This window comes from Micromesistius poutassou (genome assembly GCF_964030765.1).
Source record: "Micromesistius poutassou genome assembly, contig: SCAFFOLD_3174, whole genome shotgun sequence".
Lineage (NCBI taxonomy): Eukaryota > Metazoa > Chordata > Actinopteri > Gadiformes > Gadidae > Micromesistius > Micromesistius poutassou.
This window is the reverse complement of record NW_028177208.1, coordinates 1-24,846: the sequence shown is the minus strand read 5'-3', so window position 1 is coordinate 24,846 and position 24,846 is coordinate 1. Positions and strand designations below refer to the sequence as shown.

The 24,846-nt window shown below is 43.7% G+C and overlaps 1 protein-coding gene and 1 long non-coding RNA gene across 2 annotated transcripts; both read right to left on the bottom strand.

Moving 5' to 3' along the window:
• Nucleotides 1–468: 468 nt before the first annotated feature.
• On the bottom strand, nucleotides 469–16,213 carry LOC311376672. The gene is made up of 3 exons (XR_014644123.1): nucleotides 16,154–16,213; nucleotides 15,566–15,766; nucleotides 469–565 (listed from the first exon to the last, which is right to left on the bottom strand). It is a non-coding gene; the product is annotated as an uncharacterized lncRNA (long non-coding RNA).
• Nucleotides 16,214–17,396: 1,183 nt separating this feature from the next.
• On the bottom strand, nucleotides 17,397–22,535 carry LOC311376670 (stonustoxin subunit beta-like; the record flags this gene model as incomplete). Its single annotated transcript, XM_084491175.1, has 3 exons — nucleotides 17,397–18,288; nucleotides 22,140–22,186; nucleotides 22,362–22,535. Coding segments are annotated over 3 exons (778 nt in total), but the record flags the coding sequence as incomplete, so codon positions are not given.
• Nucleotides 22,536–24,846: the final 2,311 nt, after the last annotated feature.

Sequence of the window (24,846 nt, the reverse complement as noted above, 5' to 3'; positions counted from 1 at the left end):
CGTGTGATTTGTGCTGTTCACACTGTTCTGAATGAAATCGGATCGGAGTCACCTTTGAGCAAAACAATCTGGCAACTCTTGCTTGCAGAGTGACGAGGCCAATCACAGCCTTTCACCACCATAACATGTCCCGCCTCCGCCCCCCCGACCCTCCACCGCTGAAGAAGCCCCCCTCCATGTCTGACCGCTCACTCTCTAAGTCCTCACCTCTTCCCAATAGACTGATTTCCATCTTTAAAGTTATGAGGTGGACCCATAAAGCGGTCACTCTTCATGGAGACACAGCTGGGTCCAGGGGAGTCTGCTCTCTGCTGCTGCGCTGGGCTTCAACACAACACACACACACACACACACACACACACACACACACACACAGAGCTGTTACTCAGACTAATGATGGAGTCATGATGTATCACTGCTGAGCTCTGAGATGGACAACAGTCACAGACAGAGAGATCCTCTTCTTACCTCTTAGCTTTGCTCCGGCGGCCATGTTCCCCAGACAGAGTGGTCTTAGAGGTAGGACCCCCCTCCTCTCTCTCCTCATCCATAGTAGACTGGAGACCTGGACACAAACACAACTCATCCATCACTTCATTTGCCTTCTGAACTTTAGCTGTTTATTGAGAGAGACGATCATTGTGACTGCGTCACACTAAAGCGTTATGGACGTCATAGACCATCAATATGAACCCCACAACAACATACCCACACTGCCCTCACTACAGTACAGATGTGTACAGCACATGAGAACTGAGAGATGAGAATTAAACACCTTGGAGACTGTAACTGTGCTTAAACTACTACACAAAAAGGATACACAATAGACTTAATAAATGCATTGTGGTACAATTAAAAGTGAAGAACGTTAGAATCATTTCTCCACTGGAACAAAGTCTGAATTCTGCCACTTTACTGAACCACAGATTCCATATAAATCAACTGGTGAAGCTCAACACATCGATAAGGTATCCTCTTATGACCAACGGGTCTCTCTCTCTCCCTCCAGGCTCTCTCTCTGGCTCCTGCTGTGGTTTAAGCCATAGGAATCAAGTCTAGACCCACAGGAACCCCCCTGTGAAAGTGGTACAGTCCAGCAACAGGCTACTATAGGATCTATAAAACTGTCAATCCCCAGTCAATACGCACAAATATTAAACCTTTTAAATATCAGCACATTGAAAGGACTTCTGTCACGTCCTTCTCTTCATTCTGAGCATCAAGACAAACAAATCACTTGAATATTGAACGCAATGTTGAATTTACCACAGGTCAGTAAAGCAGTAAAACATGAACTAACGATGTATTCTCTACAGTAAACTCATTATTATATACCAGTAACCTATAGACAATATACACTGTAGTAAACTGGTCATTATTATATACCAGTAACCTAAAGACAATATAAACGGTAGTAAACTGGTCATTATTATATACCAGTAACCTAAAGACAATATAAACGGTAGTAAACTGGTCATTATTATATACCAGTAACCTAAAGACAATATAAACGGTAGTAAACTGGTTATTATTATATACCAGTAACCTAAAGACAATATAAACGGTAGTAAACTGGTTATTATTATATACCAGTAACCTAAAGACAATATAAACGGTAGTAAACTGGTTATTATTATATACCAGTAACCTAAAGACAATATAAACGGTAGTAAACTGGTTATTATTATATACCAGTAACCTAAAGACAATATAAACGGTAGTAAACTGGTTATTATTATATACCAGTACCCTAAAGACAATATAAACGGTAGTAAACTGGTTATTATTATATACCAGTAACCTAAAGACAATATAAACGGTAGTAAACTGGTCATTATTATATACCAGTAACCTAAAGACAATATAAACGGTAGTAAACTGGTTATTATTATATACCAGTAACCTAAAGACAATATAAACGGTAGTAAACTGGTTATTATTATATACCAGTACCCTAAAGACAATATAAACGGTAGTAAACTGGTTATTATTATATACCAGTAACCTAAAGACAATATAAACGGTAGTAAACTGGTCATTATTATATACCAGTAACCTAAAGACAATATAAACGGTAGTAAACTGGTTATTATTATATACCAGTAACCTAAAGACAATATAAACGGTAGTAAACTGGTTATTATTATATACCAGTAACCTAAAGACAATATAAACGGTAGTAAACTGGTTATTATTATATACCAGTAACCTAAAGACAATATAAACGGTAGTAAACTGGTCATTATTATATACCAGTAACCTAAAGACAATATAAACGGTAGTAAACTGGTTATTATTATATACCAGTACCCTAAAGACAATATAAACTGTAGTAAACTGGTTATTATTATATACCAGTAACCTAAAGACAATATAAACGGTAGTAAACTGGTCATTATTATATACCAGTAACCTAAAGACAATATAAACGGTAGTAAACTGGTTATTATTATATACCAGTAACCTAAAGACAATATAAACGGTAGTAAACTGGTTATTATTATATACCAGTACCCTAAAGACAATATAAACGGTAGTAAACTGGTTATTATTATATACCAGTAACCTAAAGACAATATAAACGGTAGTAAACTGGTCATTATTATATACCAGTAACCTAAAGACAATATAAACGGTAGTAAACTGGTTATTATTATATACCAGTAACCTAAAGACAATATAAACGGTAGTAAACTGGTTATTATTATATACCAGTAACCTAAAGACAATATAAACGGTAGTAAACTGGTTATTATTATATACCAGTAACCTAAAGACAATATAAACGGTAGTAAACTGGTCATTATTATATACCAGTAACCTAAAGACAATATAAACGGTAGTAAACTGGTTATTATTATATACCAGTAACCTAAAGACAATATAAACGGTAGTTAACTGGTTATTATTATATACCAGTAACCTAAAGACAATATAAACGGTAGTAAACTGGTTATTATTATTGTGGCAACCCGCTCCCCACCAGGGGGAACCGTGGGCTAGTGGTGGACGGTGTGTACCACCGCCATCCACTAGCCGGCGGCAGTGAGCACATCTTCACTCAACGCAATCAGCCCGATGGGGAACACCTGGCCGGAGGGGGGAAAAGACCGGGCGGACATCTTAAAAGGAGACCAGGAACTCAACCCAGGGAGAAGCAGGCACGACGACCCAGCTGACGGCCGATGACACATCCTTCTACTCGAGTCTCATGGAGGCCATAGTATAGTTGATGTGTTACCTGTTATCTACCATACCTGTGAATAAACGCTGAATACGGCTTTATTTGAAACCTCTGCGTGGTACTTGCCGTGAGACCTCTTGACTCTTGTGGACCGGGTTACCACATAATATACCAGTAACCTAAAGACAATATAAACGGTAGTAAACTGGTTATTATTATATACCAGTAACCTAAAGACAATATACACGGTAGTAAACTGGTTATTATTATATACCAGTAACCTAAAGACAATATAAACGGTAGTAAACTGGTCATTATTATATACCAGTAACCTAAAGACAATATAAACGGTAGTAAACTGGTCATTATTATATACCAGTAACCTAAAGACAATATAAACGGTAGTAAACTGGTTATTATTATATACCAGTAACCTAAAGACAATATAAACGGTAGTTAACTGGTTATTATTATATACCAGTAACCTAAAGACAATATAAACGGTAGTAAACTGGTTATTATTATTGTGGCAACCCGCTCCCCACCAGGGGGAACCGTGGGCTAGTGGTGGACGGTGTGTACCACCGCCATCCACTAGCCGGCGGCAGTGAGCACATCTTCACTCAACGCAATCAGCCCGATGGGGAACACCTGGCCGGAGGGGGGAAAAGACCGGGCGGACATCTTAAAAGGAGACCAGGAACTCAACCCAGGGAGAAGCAGGCACGACGACCCAGCTGACGGCCGATGACACATCCTTCTACTCGAGTCTCATGGAGGCCATAGTATAGTTGATGTGTTACCTGTTATCTACCATACCTGTGAATAAACGCTGAATACGGCTTTATTTGAAACCTCTGCGTGGTACTTGCCGTGAGACCTCTTGACTCTTGTGGACCGGGTTACCACATAATATACCAGTAACCTAAAGACAATATAAACGGTAGTAAACTGGTTATTATTATATACCAGTAACCTAAAGACAATATACACGGTAGTAAACTGGTTATTATTATATACCAGTAACCTAAAGACAATATAAACGGTAGTAAACTGGTCATTATTATATACCAGTAACCTAAAGACAATATAAACGGTAGTAAACTGGTCATTATTATATACCAGTAACCTAAAGACAATATAAACGGTAGTAAACTGGTCATTATTATATACCAGTAACCTAAAGACAATATAAACGGTAGTAAACTGGTCATTATTATATACCAGTAACCTAAAGACAATATAAACGGTAGTAAACTGTCTATCTTATCTTATCTTACCTTATCTACTCGTGATTAAAACGCGTCCATACGGTATGAAGTTATAAAAGTATAAATGTAAGTGAAGAAACGGAGGTTAAAGTGTTGATAAAACAAGTTAATCAGGTGAAAGGTTTTAAAAGCGGAGAAAGAAGAGCTGCTGGCTGCGACAGACCGCTCAGATGAGGAAGTTCAGAACTGAACCGGTCTGACGCTCAGAGAGACGGAGGAGCCTCTCAGTGCAGGGCACGTGGTTCCAACCTGTCCATCAGGAATCCTGAAATTATAAACGTTGCCAAAGCAATCATAGGTGGATTTTTTGGAATTTTGGATTTTTGGACTGTTGCTATAGCGCCACCTTTACGCCAATCAATGTGATATTTGCTCTCTGTTAATCTTGACTCAGCCTCTACAGCTGTAGTAAGTTTCATAAAAAGCGTGCGAGTGGTTTAGGCTGTGTAAGTCAAACGTGGCGGAATAATCATAAAACTAACAATTAAAGCTGCAAGCAGCATTTTACGGGTGCCAAGCCTAAATCCAACCAATAAGACCCTGTTAGACCATTAAGACCCTGACAGGCCATTAAGACCGTGACGCAGACCATGAAGACCCTGATAGACCATTAAGACCATGACACAGACCATAAGACCCTGATAGATCATTAAGACCGTGACACAGACCATAAGACCCTGACGAATAAGTACACAAGTTTGGTGATGATTGACCGCACAGACTTCACATGGAACCGTCGCAACGCAGTCGTTGTTATGTTAAGCCCGAGTTGCTAGACGACCCTGGCTGCAAATTAAATGTGCTGCCGCTAGGGGCGTCTAGATTTCTAGGCTGGCAGAATGGTTCTCTGCTTACTAAAAGCAACCAACCTGTCCATCAGGAATCCTGAAGTTATAAACATAACAAAAGCAATCATAGGTGGAATGTACAGGTACTTTCCTCGCCACACCTTACAAAGAACATAACTGACAGTCAGCCAAGCAATAATCCTGGGAGATTTATGACTTACTACCATGCATACACACATTCAGACTGTTCATGCACAACAATGGTGTTGCCGTAACCTAATTATTAACTATGACCTCATGTGGTATACAAGGAAACTCTCATCTATCTCTCACACACACACACACGCACACCTCACAAGGTCTGTGTAAAGAACACACTGACAGCAGCAGAAAACGTGTCTTACACCAATGAGCTGACATTAATACATAGCACACAAAATAGGCATGTAAAAGGCCAATGCGTGAGCAAAATAAACACCTGAATGTGACCAAATTATCGTAATAACTATTAAATTAGGTGGTTGTACACAAGGCACTTCGCTATATCTCACTAACACTTTTTTTCAAAACCAGCCCAAACTGTATGTACCCGCCCAATGCTAACTGTTCCAGCCTAAAGTGATGAAAAGTAGCCCAGTTGGGAGGGGAACAGCCCAATCTTGCAACACTGGTTAGTGTTTTTGGGGAAAACTGATCCAAAGTTGGATGATCAGCGTATTCTGGAGTTTCTAACCGTATAGATTTGCTCAACTGTTTCGATAAGTGATAGTTGTAACACATTTGGTTGGAGAGTTCGAAGTTTAAAATATCCTACCAGGTAGAGAACAAGCAAAAACATATCATTGTGGGCTAAATTGGCAATGGCTGGGGCAGAATGGTTCTCTGCTTACTAAGAGCAACCAACCTGTTCACCAGGAAGTAAGTAATACTTTTGGCTAATGAAGGTGGAATGTAAAGGTACTTCTTTGGAAGCAACTATCAACCGTCCCTTGGAACCATTTCCTTGACACACCTTAAAAATAACATAACTGACAGTTATGGAATAACTTCAGCTTGGATCTGGTGATAGGCGAACAAACTTCATGACCGTACAACAAAAGGCTGAGGAGTTATGAGTCTATAAAGTTTTCAATTAATTGCCGTAGCGCCCCCTATGGTCCTATTTGGATGAACTTTAGCCAGGTTAACCTTGACCTATGCTTCTTTAAGTACTTATTTTGTGCGATGATTGACTCAAGTTAACCCCGCCTTTAGTCACCTAACATTGATTGGGCTAATTTGGACGTCCAGCCACCATTTAGTTACAGGTTCTTGGTTTCCTAGGAACATGTGCTCAACATTTAGAGAAACAAATGTCTACAGGATTTCATGACTGTAGAAGAAAGGGGTCAGAAAATATGGCCGTCCAAAATCTGCATTTTCAATTTGATGATGATTGGGTTAAGTTAACCCCGCCTTTTGGCATTAAGTTAAATTTGGACGACTTTGAGCCTCTGGCGGCCATGTTGTTTTATCAATTGACTTCATCTTACTTGAGCAGTTGGAACTTTGGTCCCCAACAGCCACTAAGTCGGTCTCGCGCAAATCAAACATTCCGTCTATGAACTGTGGTGATTTTAGTTACAGGCCACGCCCTTCTTGATGCCACGTCTTAAGTTAAATTATGTGATTATGTTCTGAACAACTTTTGTATTGGAGTCAAGATCATAGGAGTCAATTTTGACATGAAATGAGCATTTAAGCGCATTTTTGCGGTTTAGACCACACCCCTTTTAGAAGTCAATGGCTCATGGGTGCTTTAAAATTGATTGTACAGACTCATTTTTAAGTCAGATTGAAGACATTGGTGCATAGATGATATGGGCTAAAGGATTTTTGTCAAAGTTAAAAAACCTGGGATCCTTTAGTGTTTTTAACTAAATTCAAGATGGCCGCAAATCTGTTCGCCGGAAGTCATAGTTTCTTGAGGCATATTTGTTCAGCATGAGGATATGCATGTGTGAACAAAGTTTCATGTCTGTAAGTTAAAAGGTTTACGAGATATGCTTGTTCAAAGTTTGCATTTTACCAGCTTGCATGTTGCTATAGCACCACCTTTGGGCCAATCAGTGTAATATTTGCTGTCTATTAATCTTGAGTCAGTGGCGGAATAATAATAATAAAACTAACGATTACAATAGGTTGCCTCGCACTGCACACACACACACACACGCACACACACACACACACACACGCACACACAAAGACGCACGCACGCACACACACACACACACACACAGAAAAACACACAAAAAACACACACACGCACACACAGACACACACACACACACACGGACACAAACACACGTGATGGGTTTGTAATATTGGGGAAAGGTCTAAATATTGCCCTGTGTCTTTTTCAAACAGAATTGAGTGCAGAGATCATAGTCAGAGATTATAATGAAACATGGATTTGAGAGGCAGAGGTTCAAACACAATCTCTCTCTCTCTCTCTCTCTCTCTCTCTCTCTCTCTCTCTCTCTCTCTCTCTCTCTCTCTCTCTCTCTCTCTCTCTCTCTCTCTCTCTCTCTCTCTCTCTCTCTCTCTCTCTCTCTCTGAGCATGCCCAGTTGGCCGTCGTCCTCTGGGGCTTCCTGGGAGGAGAGCAGGGCTCTAGGGAACACAGGAGAAAGGTTGCTGGTTCAACTGCCACACAGTACAGGACAGTCTAGCTTCAGGATGCTTGACTGCCAGACGAAAGGTTGTGGGTTTGAACCCCCAATATAGTCCCACACACACACACACACACACACACACACACACACACACACACACACACACACACACACACACACACACACACACATGACCATACAATAAACACATGAACTTATCTACACATCTTTTTTTACCTAACCAAGCTGCTTGCATAGGCTAATATAATATATGTATGTATATTGAATTTAGAATTACTACTCATTGTCAGTGAAGTCTATTTTAATGCAACCCATTCTGACTTAACTCCAAACCTAATAAAAATAAATTGAACTATAAGTTGTACTATATATTAGTGTAACTTATACGCGGTATTACAAAGTGGATTTTACCGCTACGAGGAAAGCCAGTCGACCAGACGTCCCACAGCCGCTCAGTACAACAAGGCTGTCTGGCGCTCCCTGGTGGCGGAATCACAATGACACAGCTCTACCGTTTATTCTCCAACAGAGACGGACGGACGGACAGGCGGTCGGACAGAGGGAGACATTTGTCAGGCCTCAACAGACCTTGAGGATGTCTGCCGCCTTCACTGCGACCGCCAGCAAGGTTTTCATCACACTGTCGCTGAGAAGTTTCTGTTTTGAAGGAATACAAAATAAACAATTATGAGCAGTAAAGTCACCATTGTGAAGTCCGCTGGTTTCTCAGCAGGTCTGGGGTTGACATTTAACACATTCTTTAGTGCGGGGACGTGCACAGGAGTCTTGAGGGGCAGGAGCCGAATTGTTGACCGGGGGGGGGGGGGGGGGGGGGGTTTGATCGCGGACGAGCGCTACTGCGGGCGCGATTGTTGAAGAACACTCAGAGGGCACTTTTTAATACGAGGCAAAAAGGGCAGGGGCTCAAGCACCCCTAGGGCCCTATGTGTGCACGTGCCTGGCTGTGTCTTCAAAAACAACGGGGACAGGTGGTTTCTTCTGTATTGAGCCAGGGACAGGCAGCCAAAAACGGGGACGTCTGGTCACCCGATTGTGGTCGGCTGACGCCCGAAGGCAAAGGAAGTGTTGGGGGTGTGGCATGGAGTGAGTCACTGACGCTCCTTAAAAACACAGGTGTGGACGTCTTAATCAGGACGGCTGCCATTAACGGTGGCGTTGGAGAGGCACCAGTCTGTTGTCGCTCTGCACGGTGGACATAAAGCTGGTGCTGGGCTCCTTAAGACCAGTGGAAAGTGGCCCCCGTGGTTTACTCAGGCTGTCACTCACTAAATGCGAGGTGTGTGAGCAGGGGCGTACTTAGTCATTTGGGGGCCCAAGGCAAACCCAGTCATTGGGGCCCTCCACATTCTCGTTCTGCACTGTATATATATATATATATCGTATAACTCTGCTTCATTTTCTCAACCCGCGCCAACTAGTTTGTTTTGGTACCGTCTTACTGAATCAAGCCTGCACATGCGCAGTAACATGGAATAGTCCATTGCATGAGAAGGGAGGGGGGGCAGTCAAAAGATCATGATAGATTAAGCATTTTTATGGATTTTTAAGCGTGCAAATTAAGACAAAAAATAATAATTGCTTTAAATCGAAGAAAACTTTATTAATCAGTTTTGTATGAGACGTTTGGGGGCCCCTGGAAATCTCGGGGCCCCAGGCAATTGCCTGTGTTTGCCTAATGGTAGGTCCGCCCCTGTGTGTGAGCGTTTCGCGGCTAATGCCGGAGGGTAAAGTAGTGACGGATGATGATTGTCAGTCCTCCTTCTCGATGTATAGGTTCCTTCACAGAGGGCTGTGGTAGGCCTACCTCCTGGTTTAAGAGACCAACTCCTCGTCACAGACAACCTGTTGGCTGCTGCTTTGCTGCGTTGCTATGGTGATTGGTGGCCGCGTCCGTCGCGCTTTGACCTCTGCCTCCCCGGCCGCCTGCTGGCTGCGGCTACGTCTATCTTAGACGCCCTTGTTCTGGCTGGTGTGTGTGCTTGTGGTGTGGCGGTGGTGGCCTGAGTGTGCTCCTACAGAATGGTTGTGTGATCTGAATGGTGGTCGTTTGTCTGATGTTCTGTCATTCATTGGAGTTGTGTGTTTATTTATTCATTCCTAGTTTAGTTTGTGTTGTGTTTCTTTATTCATTCCTAGTTTAGTTTGTGTTGTGTTTCTTTATTCATTCCTAGTTTACTTTGTGTTGTGTTTCTTTATTCATTCCTAGTTTACTTTGTTTGTGTTTCTTTATTCATTCCTAGTTTACTTTGTGTTGTGTTTCTTTATTCATTCCTAGTTTACTTTGTGTTGTGTTTCTTTATTCATTCCTAGTTTACTTTGTGTTGTGTTTCTTTATTCATTCCTAGTTTACTTTGTTTGTGTTTCTTTATTCATTCCTAGTTTACTTTGTGTTGTGTTTCTTTATTCATTCCTAGTTTACTTTGTGTTGTGTTTCTTTATTCATTCCTAGTTTACTTTGTGTTGTGTTTCTTTATTCATTCCTAGTTTACTTTGTGTTGTGTTTCTTTATTCATTCCTAGTTTACTTTGTGTTGTGTTTCTTTATTCATTCCTACTTTACTTTGTGTTGTGTTTCTTTATTCATTCCTAGTTTAGTTTGTGTTGTGTTTCTTTATTCATTCCTAGTTTACTTTGTGTTGTGTTTCTTTATTCATTCCTAGTTTACTTTGTGTTGTGTTTCTTTATTCATTCCTAGTTTACTTTGTGTTGTGTTTCTTTATTCATTCCTAGTTTAGTTTGTGTTGTGTTTCTTTATTCATTCCTAGTTTAGTTTGCGTTGTGTTTCTTTATTCATTCCTAGTTTACTTTGTGTTGTGTTTCTTTATTCATTCCTAGTTTACTTTGTGTTGTGTTTCTTTATTCATTCCTAGTTTACTTTGCGTTGTGTTTCTTTATTCATTCCTAGTTTACTTTGCGTTGTGTTTCTTCATTCATTCCTAGTTTAGTTTGTGTTGTGTTTCTTTATTCATTCCTAGTTTACTTTGTGTTGTGTTTCTTTATTCATTCCTAGTTTACTTTGTGTTGTGTTTCTTTATTCATTCCTAGTTTAGTTTGTGTTGTGTTTCTTTATTCATTCCTAGTTTACTTTGTGTTGTGTTTCTTTATTCATTCCTAGTTTACTTTGTGTTGTGTTTGTATTCATTTAATCCCGGGGCTGTACAGGTCGCTGCCTATGGGGCTTTTCTTGGAGTGATTTTGTTTGCTGTTCTTTTTGTTGATTTGGTTTGGTTTAGTTTTTTTAAATCTTTGTTCATATTGATTTGATTTGTGGTGATTTACAAGTGTGGCAGACTTGGAGTTGATTGTTTTATAGTCAGATTATTATTTGTAGTTTTCATTGTGTTTGCTCACAAAGCCTAGGCCTGTTCCACTGCTACACAAACTGCTGTCACTGTAACAGTGTTTGTTCTGGGGATAATCCCTAATTTTTTTAACTTTTCTACTTACTGCGATGCATTGCGTTTAAATAAACGAATGAACATTTGAGGAATCCTGAATCTGTCACATTCATTTGGCTGAGTGGCCTGTCGGGGGTAACGTGATAACCTTGTTTGGGGTGGACTCTCGTAGTGGTGACACATAGACATAGACTCAGCAGAGGATGTCCTACCTCACTATGATATGTGATGTAGGCGATGATGGTGTTTTGAAAATCACACAATAAATATGATAGAGGAGCAGAAACAGGGGCAGTAAATTCAGCTATTTTAATAAGTTGAAGAAACGATTCATATAACTATAACTATATATAAAACGGTGTCTCCTCCTGAACAGTAGCCCCCCGGGCCCTGTATGCCAAACGGTGTCTCCTCCTGAACAGTAGCCCCCCGGGCCCTGTACGCGACGGTCCGACGGTTGGAGCAGGAATCCGCTGCAGTGCTCTGGCACCTCGTGTCTTCTGCTGCTGCTCGGAGTGCGACCGCTCCAAGATGGCGGCCGCATTTCATGCGCCCAGCAGCCGATGCGGCGTCCGCTCTTCATCAGGTCTGTGAGCCGGCCACTCTACCGCTGGAGTTACGCTGCGCCTGCGTCACTCGGTAGAGATCACAGGTTGCCAGGTTCGCCCACACGCAACAGGAAACATACGATCGAAAAATAGATCTGTTTTTGATCATTGACGTATTAACCAAGACAGCGGTGACTTGTGGAGTCACTGCATGCAAGTCTCAGTCAAGTCTCAAGTCATGGATACAAGTCAAGTCAAGTCTTTAGTCACTGTTGAACAAGTCCTCAATCTGGTGACTGGAGTCTGACTGGAGTCCAGTCACTGGACTGGAGTCCCCCATCTCTGATGAATACACATCATGTATGAATAGAAGAACCTACACAAGAAGGATCACATGTACACAAATATCCAGACCTCAGCCACCATATCATGATCACAGGTCCAGATAATAAGATAAGGTTTGTTATTTTCATTATCATTATTCAATAATATTGAGATTATTATTGTTATTATTATTATTATTATTATTATTATTATTGGGTGCCTTTGTAGCTCAGGTACAGATGCAATAAACCATATTTGTAAAATGGGCAGAGGCGGACAGAGTACACAGCTTCCTTACTTGAGTAAAGTACAGATAGTATAGATATATATTTCATACAGATAAGTACTGTACTCAAGTAAATGTACTCCGTTACTGTCCTGGTTATTATTATTATAACTGGTTACCAGTGAGAGGATGAAGGTGAATGGTCTCTGGACTTGAGGCCGAGGGGCGTGTCCATGTGCTTCAACGTCACTAGAAAGAATAAAGTGTGTTCAGGGACAGATAAATGGCTTAGTGTGTCCACACACGTAAACATGTCTTGAAATAATCTACAAACTCTGCTAAGCGGAAGGACTCGGAAAGAGAGAGAGAGAGATTATTCTATCACAGACCTTAGCCCTGAATCTCTCAGAGCTTTCACAGTCAGCCCCTTAACACCACTATCAGACCACAGCAAAATCACAGCCTGCCTACATAGACCAACACCTGACCAAGAGGCATTAAAACAAACCACACACTATCAACAAATGCTATAGATGGAAGGAGAGCAGTGTCGAAACATATCAGAACACCATGAAGCAAAAACACATTCAGACACTTTACATTTAGATAACTTCCTAGACAAAAACTTTCACTGCAGCAGTGAAGGGATCAACATGGCAGTAGAAAGCCTTAACAACATATTCAACATCTCAGCCTTACAATCAAACCTGAAGGTCTCACACTAAGAAGACAACATTAACGATAAGTGGTTAGACACCGAATGCAAAAACACTAGGAAAACATTGAGAAACCTGTCAGATCAGAAACATAGGGACCCAGACAACCACAATACCAGTCTCCATTATCATGAGACCTTAAAACAAAACAGAAACACAATAAGGAGAAAAAGGGACCAACACGTTAGGAACCAGATAAACCAAATTGAGGAATCGACTCAAACCATTTCTGGGAAAATTGGAACACACTAAACAAACAAAAACGGGAAGAATTGAGCATTCAGAATGGAGATGTATGGATAAATCACTTCTCCAATGTCTTTGGCCCATTGTAAAGAACAAAGAACACATATCCAAGATAAACTACAAACATTAGAATCAGTTATTAAAGATGATCAGAACCCACTAGACTCTTCAATCACATTAAAAGAACTACAGGACAAAATAAGTTCCCTTAAACTAAAAAAGGCATGTGGTGTTGATGGTATTCTAAATTAAATTATTAAATATACAGATATCAAATTCCAATTGGCAATTCTCAAACTGCTTAACACTGTTCTTAGCTCCGGGATCTTCCCCAATATTTGAACCAAGGACTGATTAGCCCAATCCACAAAAGTGGAGATCAATTTGACCCTCAAAACTACAGAGGGGTCTGTGTCAACAGCAACCTCGGTAAAATGATATGTATGATTATAAATAGCAGACTCCTTAACTGACAATAATGCCATAAGCAAAAACCAAATCTGCTTCTTACCAAATCAAACCAAAACAAAAGCAAACTATTCTCCTGCTTTGTAGACTTTTAAAAAAAGGCTTTGACTCAATTTGGCATGATGGTCTGTTGTTTAAATGAATAGAAAGAGGTGTTGGAGGAAAAACTTACGGCGTCATAAAGTCCATGTACACAAACAACACATGTGCCGTTAAGATAGGAACACACAGACTTCTTCCCACAGAGTGTGAGACAGGGATGCAGCTTGAGTCCGACCCTGTTCAACACCTACATGAACCAACTAGCAGGACGTTAATGCAGCGCTCAGCGCGCCGTGGGCGTGTGTTCTCTCTCTCCCTCTCTCCCTCTCTCCCTCTCTCTCTCTCTCTCTCTCTCTATCTCCCTCTCTCTCTCTCTCTCTCCCAGGCGGACTACACGGCTCCACATGTCGCTCAAGTGGCGCCACATCGAGGGAGAAGGAGAAAGCTTTATTCTCTTTCTGGATTCCTTTTGTCCTAACGCCGGTCTACCGCCGAACCCTTTAAAAGGTCCACGAGCACGAAGGAACCAACCTGCGTGGACCTGGATGAAAGACACGCAGGAGAAGTAATGCGTGCGTGCGTGCGTGCGTGCGTGCGTGCGTGCGTGCGTGCGTGCGTGCGTGCGTGCGTGCGTGTGTGTGTGTGTGCGTGTTGGGGGGGGGGGGGGGGGGGGGGGGGGGAGGTGGGGGGGGGGGGGGGGGGGCGGGAGGGCTGGCGATGACGACGACGAAGAAGTTGAGAAGACGGATTATTGGTCCTCACGGCGGAGGAGAGCCGAGGGTCCGCCGCGCGCCGCGGTGTGACGCGTTCTAACGCTCAGGACGGAATACTCTGATCTGCTGGAGGGAAGATGAGCGACGAGTTGGCGGGCGTCCTTTTATTACTTCTCGTCGTTCTTGCAACTCGGTGAGGAATTGACCTTTTCAAGCGTTTCCCTGCGTTTAAAAGTTCAACATTCTCCTGCACGTTGGATTGTGGTCGTCTTTTGTCTTTTTGCGTTTTATGAACATCTTGGCGCACGATACGAATCCATGGCGCGCACGCACGCACGCACACACACACACACACACACACACACACACACACACACACACACACACACACACACACACACACACACACACACACACACACACACACACACACACACACACACCGCAGGCCGTCACGCGACATGAATCCATCTCATGAGTCTCATGATAACTAACGTTTGTCTTGAGACCATCTCAGAGACAAGTTTTTTTTCATGTATTTCTCCTCCTTCTCCACCAGCTCCGACCAGCTGGACCACAGCTCCGACCCCCAGGACCCCCACCACGGCCCTGTCCGTCAGGTCATGGCCCCCCGGAGCCACCAGGCGGACGCCACTCACATCCTCAACAACTTACTGAAGGAGTACGACAAGACGCTCCGACCCGATATCGGTGGTGAGTCCAAAGCTGCTCTGTTATTATACATTTGATGTTAACATGTGTTATGTATGTTATAACTGCTGTGATGTTTTGTTTCGTACCTCTATCTATCCATCGATCGATCTATCTATGTAGACCGTAAGAGCCCCCCCCCCCCCACACACACACACACACACACACACACACACACACACACACTTTACATGCAGTCATGTTAACGTCATCTCCACAGGCAGCCTTTATCCTACCTGCAGAGTATGTGACATCAGTGTATTGTGGGGTCCTGAGTGTTGTGGGAGCTGTGTGGTCCCGTGTGGTTGTTGTACTGGGAGCAGGCTGGCTGTGCCTCTCTCTGTCTCTGCCCACCGTGCTGCTGACGTTTGGCTGAGGAGGATGAATCCACCGTTTGGACCGGCCACTGACTGTGTGCTGTAGGAATCCATCTCTGGCTAAAATCCGCAACACAAAACAAAGCAGTTGTAAAAAACATGAAACACTTGTTTACAGCGCTCACGTACAACTATAGATGATACCCGGGACGTCCCGATGCGATCCACGGCGTCGGTCCGATGTTGGCCCAGTACGCTGGATCGGATATCGGATATCAGATAAACACGATCTGATCCGCGCAGCGTGTCACGTGATAACAACAGTAGTCGCCAATCAGTCGCATGCGCATGAGAGCTACCTGTTGAACGGTCATGTGAGCGGTGTGGCAGTAGTTCATCCTTAAAGGAGACATGTTGTGGTGTTTTCCCAACAAGTAAACGTAGTATATGAGTTCCAGAAAACATGTTGTTGAAGCTGTTTGTTTGAGCACAGTATATCACACTAACCTTTGGTCAACTCCAGATGTCGCCCACCGTCTTCTCTGTGCCAAATATCCCGGTTACATGCTGCCAGTCCGACATGCCGCCAGTCCGACATGCCGTGGGGGGGGTGGGGGGATGTTACCGTGGTGAGGTGTGTGGGGGGGGGCAGAGGGAGAAGGTGGGGAGGAGGGGGAGAGAGAGAGAGAGAGAGAGAGAGAGAGAGAGAGAGAGAGAGAGAGAGAGAGAGAGAGACTAAAACATTTGTTGTTTTATTTATAATTTCTGATTAATATATTATTATTCTTAAGGCTCTTATGTAACATTATTTAGTAATAAAAGGAGAATGATGATGGGCTGAACACACGAGAACATTCAGTTGATCCACTGAGTTGTTTATTATCATTATGCTTCATGAACAAATACAACAGAAAAATGCTCCCTTACATGTACACAATAAACACAAGGACTGAAACAATAGAAGCTGCAGACTTTACTAATCATAAACAGGTGTGCACGTATCTTTAATAACTGAACATGTTCTGCGGCCGTTTGGTTCCCAACAGAACAAAGGAATCAAGATTCAGTTTAAAGTCATTTACAACAGCAGCATTATCCCATAGACCTCTTGGTTATTATGAATGAAATATAAAATCTGATTAGGACAACAATGATGATATCATAGTCCATTAGAACAAACATGTTTATGTCTGAAAATTACAAATATATAGTTGCATAAAAAAACATGTGATTTACCATCAGTAGGTATTTAATATACATTTCAAATTAAAAATGAGATCTTAATAAAAGCTGCTTAGCGAACCCTATGGGAGATCCTTAAAGTCTCTTCCTTTCATGGTTCATCATCATCAACTTTTAGGAAGCCCCATAAAAAGGAGAGGGAGGGGGAGACGGGGGGGAGGAGAAGGGGGAGACGGGGGGGAGGGAGAGAGGGAGACGGGGGGGAGGAGGGGGAGGGGGGAGGGAGACGAGGAGGAGTGGGAGAGGGAGATGAGGGGGAGAGAGACAGGGGGAGAGGGAGACGGGGGGGAGGAGGGGGAGATGGGGGGGAGAGGGAGACGGGGGGGAGGAGGGGGAGATGGGGGGAGGAGGGGGAGACGGGGGGAGGAGGGGGAGAGGGAGACGGGGGGAGGAGGGGGAGAGGGAGACGGGGGAGGAGGGGGGAGACGGGGGAGGAGGGGGAGAGGGAGACGGGGGGAGGAGGGGGAGACGGGGGGGAGGAGGGGGAGAGGGAGACGGGGGGAGGAGGGGGAGACGGGGGGAGGAGGGGGAGAGGGAGACGGGGGGAGGAGGGGGAGACGGGGGGAGGAGGGAAAGATGCGAGAGAAAGAGACCGAGGGAGAAAAAAAGAGAGAGACAGAGAGTAAAAGAGAGAGAGCGAGAGACTATAACTGCCCTAGAGACACTGACGCAAAAGCAGTGTGTGTGTGTGCGCACACGTTTGTGTGTGTGTGTGTGTGTGTACACACACACATGCACTTGAACCGTGGGTTCATTTAACCTAAACGGGGCCCCGGCCCGAGAGAGAGAGAGAGAGAGAGAGAGAGAGAGAGAGAGAGAGAGAGAGAGAGAGAGAGAGAGAGACTATAACTCACACAGAGACGCTGAGGCCCCGTCCCCCCCCCATACCCTAAACCCAGGGAGGAGGTCCTCCTGGGTGAAGGAGGTCCTGAAGGTGTGGATGTGTGTCAGTGTGTCTGAGGACCCTCCTCCACCTGGGGACACTCTGTAGAAGGACAGAGTGCCAGCAGGCCGGTCCAGATACACTCCTACTCTGGTAGAGCCAGCGGGGGGGAGATGTATGGCTGTCCCTCTACCGTTGTACCGGACAGAGTAACGATCATCATCACACTCAAGACTCCAGGACTTGTTGTTCCATCCAAGCAGGCTGTCATAACCCGCTCCTCTCCTTGTGATTCCTCTGTATGTCACTGCTATATAAACACCTCCTTTCCTCTCTACCTCCCAGTAACAGCGGCCAGTCAGAGCCTCTCTACACAACACCTGGTACTGGGAGTCAAATCTCTCTGGGTGATCCGGATACGACTGGTCCTCTCTGACCCGCGTCACCTTTCTGTTGTCCTCAGACAGAGAGAGGAGTCTGTGGGCTGTGTTTGGGTCCAGTGTGAGTTCACAGGCATCTGACGGAGAACAAGACATGATGAGCTACTGAACCCTTCTGCATCTTCATCATCATCATCATCATCATCATCATCACTAGTACTGTTCTTCCTGTTTCACGTTCATCTTCTCTACAAAAATTTACATAGAAAGACTAAATCATATCAGATGATAGCTACTATAGTGGACTAGTGTGCTATAGCTTTAGAAATAGTAGTGCATATTGTTTATAAGATGTTTTAAGTTAAACGTAAATGTAAATCCCATGTGTGTGTGAGTGGTTGTCCCAGTCAAAACAATGAAAAATGTATACACTGAATCTACTCCCGCAGTATTTACACAACATACACATATTATACATCAAAACGTTCATCATGATGAGCTGATTAATCCTCTGTAATATTTAAGCTATAGTCTACATACTTTCTTACTTTTCTTCTACACACGCAATAGCTCCGCCATTCTCCACACACACACACACACACACACACACACACACACACACACACACACACACACACACACACACACACACACAACACACACACACACACACACACACACACACACACACACACACACACACACACACAACTTGGTCAAAATTCAACCGTTTACCATCATTCAAACTATTAAACAAATCTACACATTTGTTTCTTCAATAATATTTGATCAGAATTTCGATATCATTTATACTTTTTTCAGAATCACAGTTTTAGTTTCACTCCGGATTCGTTCTCAGTTGGTCTCACTCTAGCCGTTTGCCTCAGCTGTTGCTCGTTGAGCAATCAGTGGACATCACAGCACTCTGGAGGAGTCTGGTTAAAGTCACGTGGTGGAGGGTAGTGTGGTCTTTGTTAGTCTCTGGCCGTTTCTCAATACCAAGTACGCAAACTACGGACTCGCGGACTTGGAAGTGCGTACTTGGCAAGTCCAGACTTCCAAGTACAGACTTCCGAGGACGCGAGTACGCACCTGTGACGTCACCACCTCAGCTCTGTTAACTGCTTTACGGCCTCATGTAGGCATACACTACTGAACAATTTAAACTAATGATATAAAACTAAACCCCAGCCTCTTTCATTTTAAAATAGTATGTCAATATTTTCAATGAATATAAATGAAAAGATATGCTTATCGTGTGTATAAGCTATTCACACAACTTTTTATATGTAGGGTACAGATGCACGTGCCTAACTGGCTATGTAGTTGGAGAGTAGACTATTGATATAATAATAATAACGAATGAGCGAGAAATGACTCTATTAGAACACACACACACACACACACACACACACACACACACACACACACACACACACACACACACACACACACACACACACACACACACACACGATCGGATGGATCCGACCAAGATTTTCGTTGCCGTTGTGATGGGTTTCCTCTATCAGCGACTTATACAATAAAAACAAATTATATTAAACAAAACCCCAGCCTCTTTAATTTTAAAATAGTATGTCAATATTTTGAATGAATAGGCCTACATTTTTGTTATATATGTCAAATGTTCCTATATATAGCCTATTATTATAGCTTACATACTAATATTTTAAAACATGGTAATGCGAAATGCATCCTGGGATATTTAACGGTCCAAGTCCACACAAGTCACCTCCGATGCGTCCTCGGTGGAACGGCCAGTTTAAGAACGCATGGAGAACACACACGGGTTTTACGACTGTACTTGACTTGATGCGTACTTGGAATTGGAACAGTACTTGGGCTACGACTGATGACGTTTCACGAGAACGCAAAGTACACAAGTACAGACGAGAACGCAAATTGAGAAACGGCCTCTCTCTCTCCCTCATGGACTACAATAGTGGACTACAATAGTGGACTACAATAGTGGACTACAATAGTGGACTACAACAATGGACTACAACAGTGGACTACAACAATGGACTACAACAGTGGACTACAATAGTGGACTACAATAGTGGACAACAATAGTGGACTACAATAGTGGACTACAATAGTGGACTACAATAGTGGACGTTGTCCGACCACTTTTTTAAATGTCAGCCACAGTTCGGCTTTCGGCCCCAACCTCATTGATCGACCTGGCAACGTTTTCCCACGCCAGTTTTTTGCTTTTGGTGCTGATTCCGGAGGAAAGAGAGCCAAACAAGATCTTATTTCTGGCCTCTACCTCCGAAATCAGCACCTCCACCTCGCATTCACTAAAGTTATTTTTTCTTCCTTTCTCCATGTTCTCCTTTCTCCTAACGAGCGCACTACTGCAGGTTTATTTATACGAATTAGCATATTAAATGAGGGAGGAGACGGGTGGAGATGGAAATGGGTGGAGAGACGGGCTCGTGCATGTGCGCTCAATGTCACGTTAATTGGGATGTACAAAGAGAATCTGTGTGAAATCGTGCTTACGCAAGGATTGATACATCCAGATTTTTTTGTGAGCATCAGCTTTCCAGATTTTAGTTTTAGTCAGAAATCCACGCAAGTCTTACACAACAACACACAACTCACTGCCTCCCTGCTTCTAGCCAATCAGCTACTAGCCACCACCAATATACTACCCGGCCTTCTTTCATCCGCCGTCATGTCTCGTCTCCACCTTGGATTATCACTCCTGCTACTCCAGACTCTTAGGACTCTCTCCTCTACTCCACCAACTTCTGGCCCACTCAGCTACACCGCCGCTGACCCTCACCGCCTCAACAATAACCATCGTCTCTCTGCTGCTGCTGCCCCTGCAGCCAGCACAGCCGGAATCCTCCGCCGACGCCGCTACATCCATCCAGGTTCTGGCCCCTCTCGCAACCAACACCTCCCCCATGGCTCACCCATCCCCTCACTCTGGACTAACTCTCGCCCCCCCGTCACCCCCACCTGCCGTACTGCCAACCTCACTAACCTCCGTTCCCCCTCCCCTGCCCCCCATCCATCTCCCTCGCACTGCTGAACTGTCGCTCCCTCTCCAACAAATCAGCCGTTATATCTGAACTGCTACTGGACAATAACATGGATCTGCTCCTCCTCTGTGAAACATGGCAACAGCCCCTGGACTTCTACGCTCTCAATCAAGCCACTCCTTCCAATTACAGTTACATCGCCAAACCCCGCCTCTCTGGCCGAGGGGGAGGCGTTGGCGTTCTTCATAAACAATCCCTGTCCATCACCTACTACTACTGCTACTGAACTGGTCTTCATCCTCATCTTCATCACTAGTACTGTTCTTCCTGTTTCACGTTCATCTTCTCTACAAAAATGAACATAGAAAGACTAAATCATATCAGATGATAGCTACTATAGTGGACTAGTGTGCTATAGCTTTAGAAATAGTAATGCATATTGTTTATAAGATGTTTTAAGTTAAACGTAAATGTAAATCCCATGTGTGTGTGAGTGGTTGTCCCAGTCAAAACAATGAAAAATGTGTACACTGAATCTACTCCCGCAATATTTACACGACATACACATATTATACATCAAAACGTTCATCATGATGAGCTGATTAATCCTCTGTAATATCTAAGCTATAGTCTACATACTTTTCAAGATATTCGACTTTGAAAGGTTCCAATACACATCCATTGTGATCCACCTGTGTAAACAACAGACTGAACCAGCTGAGCTCACATACAGGCTGGAAACTAACTGTTGGTACCATAGACCTGGTTCATACATACAGTACATAGACATGTACACATACGTACACACACCTACACAAACATACTAGACACACATCAACACAGGCAAACATAGCTACACATACGGATACACAAGTCCACATGTGAATGAGCGGACGTCACCTCCTGCTGTGTGGATGGACTTTCCATCCCAATAGTGAGTGTGTGTTGTGATGAATCAAACAGACACTTACACTTCTTTAGAGCTGGTTTCAGCCTCCACACTCCACCATGCTCCACACTGGGGGGGAACAAAGTGAGAGCAGCATGTTGAAACATTCACCTTCATCATCTGCTGTCTCATCACGTTCTACACAACATGAGTTACAGCTGCCTTTTCAAACCGCTTCATCTAGCAGCGGCTTGAATCCCTGTAGGAGACTTTGTCCCCGAGTGGAGAGCTGTCCTCTCCATACCTGAGAGTGTCCAGTCTCCAGCGTGGATCCTCCAGTCCAGCAGAGAGCAGCGCAGCTCCAGAGTCTCCTGGGTGATTGTAGCTCAGGTCCAGCTCTCTCAGATGGGAGGGGTTGGAACTCAGAGCTGAGGCCAGAGAAGCACAGCCTTCCTGTGTGACCAGGCAGCCAGACAACCTGCACACACACACACACACACACACACACACACACACACACACACACACACACACACACACACACACGTGTGTGAACTATTACTTTTCTGGAGGTAAGTCTTTTCAACGTCCTCTGATGTGGAACTTAACTGTTTGATCATTAAAACGGTAAAGTTTTAGAGTAGAGTAAAAAAACAACTAAAGGGTAAAGGGGTGCACATTCTTTACCATCTTTCACCTCAAACCTAAAATGCAAACACTAGATTTTAGTGGAACTTCAACAGGGAATGAAGACTAACTAGACAGAAAACCACACTCAACACACAAACAGTAATTGTTTTTTTTCATTTAGGCGATTCATTTTTCAGTGACCCAGGAGGTGCTGGAACATGTTCCGGCGTGTTCCGGCTCAAATGAAGCACTGCCCCCTATGCATTCAAAACATGAACTTAAACCCTTTTAAAGTGAGTGAATCTGTTCACATGAATGGACACAGATGGATGGTAGGCAGTGGCGGTTCTACATTGAATTACACCCCGGGTGAGACCCCCTCCGAGCGCCCCCCCCCCCCCTCTCAATTGCAAGAAATTCGAGGTGTGCCTGACTTGAGCCACTCATTCCATTAGAGTGTTGCTCTGTACTGGGCCGTCCATATGGGCAGGAGGGGCGGTGAACTACTTGCAAAAGCATGCTCCCAAAAAGATAGTTTGTAAATCATTGCTCCAAGTCTATTTTTAATAACGTGATCGTCACATTAACTATCTATAGTCTCTGTAGGCTTTCAGACTATTGTTGGTGTGTTGACATCACGTTTTGGATGATGGTGGACGTGGTGGGCGGCGGTTCTAGCTGAGTTTAACGTCTCATGTTGGGGCAGCTCAGCGACCGCGTTCCTCCGTATGTTGATCACATAACCCTGCAGGCTGCAATAAGGATTTCAATCCGCTAACAGTGGACCCCCGTCCCCCCCTTGTCCGTTATGGAGACCCAGAGGTGAACTGTCCCCCCCCTCCCCTTTCCCCTTCTCACTAGTGGTGGATTTCATGATTCGTTTGAATGAATCAGTTCGCGTCGGTCAGTTCGCCAAGAAGAGTCGTTCATTCGTTTGTTTGTTCGTTCGCGTTTCCGGTAGCGGTGAATCATGATTCTCAGTCACTGAGTCGGTCAGACTCGGCTCCTCCCTCGTTCTCGTTCAAACGAATCACGAATGCACGTTCTCAGCCGAGTCGGTCAGACTCAGCTCCTCCCTCGTTCTCATTCTCAAACGAATCACGATCGTGCAATGGTGCAAACGGTCATCAATCAACACAACATTAACTAAGTTCCTTTTAGCTGAGGAGTGCTTCATGTTCGGAATCGGGATGTTGTTGCCCGGCTGACTCTCGTGACTTCTCAGTCCTTGAGTCTTCACCACTAAACACAGTCAGTGAACGAACAGCGACTCGCGAGTCAGCGCGACTCAGCGACTAGTGGGTGGAGCTGGGAGTCGAGTCTCGGAGAACGAACGAGACGACCGACGACGAACGAGAGCGGCGAATCAGGTTGGTTTGTTTGTTTTAAAGAGTTGTTCGTTCAAACTGATTAGTTCGTGAACGAGCCACCACTACTTCTCATACAGCTTCTCTGACGGCACCTTCTCAGCGAGCAGGGCGCCTGCAGCCGGAGGGGGCGCCAATATGCCAACTCCCCCCACAGTGATATGAGAGATAATAGAAAACGGGTGGCTTAAATCAAGCGATCTGATTGGTTCCCAACTGTTGTATAATGAGCGTATACACACAGCTATGACGCCCATTCAGTTTACAGAGATCCGTATCACTCCACGCCTAACTTGAACTGTTGTTTATTTATATATAAAAGCAATAGCATAGTTCACTGAATCCTAAAAATATGTTGATTGATGGAGAGGGTGGAAATGTTGTAAAGCAATAGGCACACGGTGAGTGAACTCTTCTAGAAAGTTGACAAAAGTACGTTATAGAAACGAAAACTCAATGAGGGAAAAATCAAGCATGCCTTTTATCTCCCAAAAAGACATGGCCCTCATTGAAAATGAAATAAAACAATTAAACTGGAATGACACCATTGGTAATATGTCCTGTGAGGAAGCTTGTACTGATTTTATGTCAACTGTTAAAGATATTCTTCTGAAATACACAAAAATCAGGGGCAAAAAAACAAATACAAAACGAAATTTACCCTGGTTTAATAGTAATCTCTGGGAGTTAATGAAAAAAAGAGATGCTTCACTCAAAAAGTTCTTGAAATCAAAACTGAGTACTGATCACCAGATTTTTAGGTCTCAGAAATAAAGTCACACAACAACTTAG